At 28.8% G+C, this 5,269-nt stretch overlaps 1 protein-coding gene across 1 annotated transcript; it reads left to right on the top strand.

The window, feature by feature from the left end:
* Positions 1 to 4,461: 4,461 nt before the first annotated feature.
* Positions 4,462 to 5,269, top strand: LOC112796607 (uric acid degradation bifunctional protein TTL-like). The gene is made up of 3 exons (XM_025839184.1): positions 4,462 to 4,698; positions 4,805 to 4,906; positions 5,012 to 5,269. Exons 1-3 carry the CDS (start codon positions 4,462 to 4,464, stop codon positions 5,267 to 5,269), a joined length of 597 nt encoding a protein of 198 aa, XP_025694969.1.

The raw sequence follows: 5,269 nt of genomic DNA, 5'->3' as shown, positions 1-5,269 counted from the left end.
AGTTTACCCAAACAAAATCTAAAACTATTGGACGCTACTAACTAAAAGTGCTAGCCAATATAAATTAAAACTATTTTCCCTTGAGTTTTTTTTTCAATTTTTTTTTTTTTTTGCATCTAGATAAAAAATAATCTGTAGAATTACTGCTATAACTTGAGCCAAAGATCATTTGCTTATTAATATTTACTAAAATATTTACAAATTAAACAATAGATTTTTTTGTGGGTGTTTTCATTTCTCTTTCGGTTTTGTAGTTCTCGAAAACTACTACAACCTTTTTTCTTTACCATTTTCTTTTAGTTATGCAATACAATTTAAAAATAAAAAACTACGAAATAGAAAGAAAAAGAAACGCCACACAAATGAATGCATATTAATGTTGCAACAAAAAATGCTTTACAAATTACAAGAAATTAGAGTAAGATGTGAAATCCGGGAATAGTTGCAAAGTGACAAAACAAAATAGAACATTGTTGGTGTTGTTGCATGAATATGATGCCTGTTGATTCACGTGTCTCGATCATGCATTGGAATCTACTAGTTCGGTAGTTCCAACTATGCAAAAGAACCCTACATCACTATGATGATGATGAATATAATTAATTTACAAGAAACTGAAAAATATATATAGTGATTACAAATTATTGCAGTCAAGCTTCTTATCGGTTAAACAATATTGTTGGATCAACAACTTACAATTAATTAAACCCAAGATTTGTGTTTGGTATCAAGGATTCGAGAGTAGTGTTTGTTTGCTATATTTGCTTTAGCTTCTGTTTAGTTTGATTTATAACCTTTTTGTATTACATTGTTATTAGGGCAATATTTAAGTTTTTATTAGTTTCTTTCTTTACGAAGTTAAATGAAATTAGTTGTCCTAAAAACTTAAGTTAATAAAAAAAGACACAAAAATAATTATATTTTTAACTGTATATATATACTTTTCACACAAAAATTGTTTTAGGTTTGTGTAAATATTTTTACATAGACTTTCTTTATTTTTTATATATTATCTTATACTAAAATATTTTTTTTAGAGTCAACAAAGGATCAAATTCTAGATCTTTAGGTTATAAAAGTGCGAAACATCATGCCATAAAATTTTTCTTAAAAACTTACACTGATAAAAAAAATACATGAATAATTATACCTCTAAATTATAACTTAACTAAACAAATTATTAACGAATTGTAGAATAGTATCATTGATCATTATAATTAAACTGTGGAATATCATTAGATAATAATAATAAAAGCAAAATATACGATTTGAGTTCAAACAAGGAAACAGTTAATTACATATACAAGCCATTATTCATAGCAATAAAAAAAACTTGACATTAAAAATTTAACAATATCCGTGGTGAATCATTTCTTAATCCGAAAAGTTTAACCACACATGAATAATTTTACATCCGATAATAATAACTTAGGCTTAAAGCATATCACACTATATATAGAGTCGCACAATTTAAGTTTGTGAGTTAAGACTTGAGATTACTGTAGATATATAAATAACACCCATACAAATATAGAAGCACATAATAAGAAGATGGCTAATAATAACTGAATGAATTTCTGTAACAGTGGATTAACGAGCAAAAAAAAAATGGGAAGGGAGATAAAATGATGCAGAGAAGAAAGAGAGAGTGAAAGAGATTTTAAAACAATAACTTGCATTAGAAGGAAACTAAATGAAAAATTAACAATAACTTGTTATATTTTGAATATGTTTGAGATTTAAGATAGATTTGAGTGGGAATATTATCACTTTATTATATCTCATTAAAGATTTTGGTTTTAGATAAAATTATCACATATTTTATATTTTTTATATTTATTTGTCTTCTTTGTCGATTAATGTAGACATTAAAACCGAACCAGCCACTTTCATTTATTTTCTAACATGATCTTCCTAACCAAGGTAATTCTGTTAGATTCAAGTAAATGATATATGGGCAGGAAAAATTAATATCCCTTCTGAGTTTGATCAATCACAACTACATGATGTGGTTCTCAATTATTAGTAGTTCGTTACTGGTTTAATTTTGTTGTATATACCAACACTCATGACCAGCCATGTGTTGAGTGCAAAATCCAGATCCTAATAATATATGATCATGGCCCGTGACAAGTGACAACGTATGAATTCCAAACAATATTTCTTTCGATCAAAACAAATTTTCTCTTCGAAATTTGAATTCCTACTTTCATGCGCTATATATACTTGTACTCTAATAAATTAATTAGTTAGATTTAATTGTACGCTCTAAATTATTAATATATTTTCTTTTTCGTCTATATATGCATAATCAATAACATCGAGAAACACCTACCACATATTGTTGTAACTCACGGGCATAAATAATTTAACATCTGATAATAATATTATAGTAAGTTCATGTGCACAATTGATTAATATTCAGTGATCAATAATACTGTGTCATGCCAAGTAATTACCGAGTGCTTTCAGGTCTATTTAGTTTGTATTTTCATTTTTAAAATTTTTTATTTTTAAGATTTTGTGAAAAAGTTTAAAAGAAAAATGTTTCTAGTATTTCCATTTTCATTTTGAATAAAATTCTGAAATAAAAATATTAAAAATAAAAAGAGAAAACATTTTTTAAAAGCCAAACAAGATAGAGTAACAAACAGGCCTTTACTTTGTGAATGAAGCTAAGTTACATTTTTTGATATTTAAATCTTCATCACTTCTCTTGAGTTAGGCTTCACTTTTGAGTAATATCAATAGGGTGATTAAAAGGCATATTATAAACAATTTCATCTATTCAAAGGTTTGAATATATAGACCTAATACCTCGCTTATTTTAATAGTAACCGTAGATGTAAAAGCTGTAAATAATCATTTTGCTTAGTGTTCGGTTGCTTCCTAGAATGGTGGATCGAATGGACTTCAGATCATGAGCAATAGGTTGATCTGAACCTAGACGCGAGTTTTATGGAGATGTGTTGTCTTGATCATTGCGGCGGATGGAGCTACCTGCATGTAAGGACATTCTAATGCTAAAGTAAGCATTCGTACGATATGGCGATCAATTAGGATAAAGGTAGCGTACTTTTGAAAAGGAGTAAATCCCTCCTCATTTATATCTTGTACTCGAATGAGGGACTCATCTGCCTGAAAGTTTTTATTAACTACACTACCAAAAACACGGGAGTTACCAACGGGAAGGTACTCACGAACGATAATCAGTGGCAAAGTTTATGGACAGTGATATGTAATGGCAACGTATTATATCTCTGTGGCCAAATTTTACGGAATTTTTCCACGTTTTCGTTTGTCCGTGGCCAATTTGAGATGGATTTTAAAATTTGCCACAGACCCAATTATGACCGTGACAAAAATTAAACGATATTCACTTTCAATTCCGCGCTTAATTTGGTCATTCCCTCCAACTCATTCAAAACTTTGTTATGCAGTTTATCTTTTTCTTAAATTTAAACCGTAATTAAGGTGCAGTTTTTCTCAAGAATCCAGATAGTTGCTTTCTTCTCCTTCATTTCCAGTGCCGCTGAGAATAACTAAGGTAGGTTAATTATTTAATTTTAGAGGTGATTCATGATTTATAATTCTGCAAACGTGGTTAATTTTGGCTTCTTGATTAAATAGTGGCTATGTTGTTCATTAAGAGTATGAAAATTAGATGGATTATAATTTGCAGTTTCAATTTTTCTTTCATTGTTATTATGCACATTTTTTCTTTTTATCAAATATAATTTATTATTTCTTATTTATTTATCATGGTTATGTTTGTATTTATTATTTTTTTACTCTTTATTATTTATTTACGGAATTTAAATCTGATTCTGTTTGAGATGCATGTTTGATATAATAGTTATTACATTGTTGATCAAATTATTAGAAGATAAATTAATGCTACAATAATAATGCTGAATGTTAAATATCTTAAAATTATATGAAGAGTACAAGAGAGTACTAAAAGAAACTAATTTTTTAAATTACTTATTTTTTTCATATACACTATGGATTATTATTGTAGTGTTGAAAGTGATGATTGTTATGACTAGTGTCTGTGTTCTTTTTTTTTTTTGGTGACTAGTGTCTGTGTTCTTTAAGTATGTAAATCCAAATTTAACTCTACCATAAATAAATAATAAAAAATAAAAAGGTAAGAAATACAAATAATAAAAAACATGCAAAAATTTTTTCATTGTCAAGTTTACATTCTGTCTTGAATTCCATCTTTAACTCTTGATAAAGAGTATAATTTGAATTGGGGTGTGAAATGAATGAGAACTAATTTTTGGTCAGTATATTTCAGTAATTTTTAAATTTTTGATTTGTTTATATGAATCTGATTGTCCAAATTATGAAAAATATTACTAATTATGCTATCAAAACTTGATGTATTTGTTGCTTAGTAGGTCACACAAAATGACAATTGCACGACCTTGCAACAAAAATTCAACTTGGATTACTATGGAAGAGCGCGATTTGCTTGAATGCTGTGGAAGCATCAAGTTTGCATCGGAGATGGCTTCTGCTTCTCCATTCTCCTCGTTGCAACACGCACTCGATGTGGCCTCCAATACTTGGTGTAACAAGATTAATGTGCATTCTTGGCTGATAGCACTCAATGCTCACACCAATATCTGTGAAAAGTCGCCCTTCTCACATGCATTCTACACTAATACCCCAATGGATTCTATTACAGAGGTTTTCTGCTTTTAATATTCTATATGTGTTTTATTATCCAATTTAACATAATGTTATCATTTAATAATTCTCTATAATTATTCGGTCTGTTTGAATAATTTTGTAGGAGATATATGCACTTAGCGTGCAGTATCTGCAAAAGCATGGATTTCCATATTTTACTATTTCTTCTGAATGGGATGCAGATGTTATACTAATGGATCTAAAGGTAACAAAAATATATTGTTATTTCCTTTTTACTATTTTCAAAACTGTTTGCTCACACCTATATATAACACTGTAGATAAAATAGTGCATTTTTTTATGTATGTAGACAAGCGTTAAAACCAAGCCATCATGCGAGTTTGAGTGGGCACGTCGAAAACAATTAATCATTAAACAATACATTGCAAGGTTTTTTCAAAAGAAAGGATATATTCGCTCTACAACTGAATCACCAGAGACCCAGGCTGCGGTAAAAGATTTTGATCTCAACAAAAAACTATTTTGGAAGGATAATTTGGATCCTATTGCTCGTGAAAAGGCTAGACAATTTTGTGAAATTTGGTATCCAGGAGAATATTATGTCTAG

The sequence above is a fragment of the Arachis hypogaea genome, chromosome 1 (genome assembly GCF_003086295.3).
Source record: "Arachis hypogaea cultivar Tifrunner chromosome 1, arahy.Tifrunner.gnm2.J5K5, whole genome shotgun sequence".
In the NCBI taxonomy this organism is placed as follows: Eukaryota; Viridiplantae; Streptophyta; class Magnoliopsida; order Fabales; family Fabaceae; genus Arachis; species Arachis hypogaea.
The sequence above is the reverse complement of the archived record's forward strand: the minus strand, read 5'-3'. Positions and strand labels throughout refer to the sequence as shown.

Coding starts and splice junctions, on each gene's coding strand:
- LOC112796607 (XM_025839184.1), top strand. CDS start 4,462: ATGGAAGAGCGCGATTTGCTTGAATGCTGTGGAAGCATCAAGTTTGCA. Junction 4,699..4,804: donor CAATGGATTCTATTACAGAG/GTTTTCTGCTTT, acceptor ATAATTTTGTAG/GAGATATATGCACTTAGCGT. Junction 4,907..5,011: donor TTATACTAATGGATCTAAAG/GTAACAAAAATA, acceptor TTATGTATGTAG/ACAAGCGTTAAAACCAAGCC.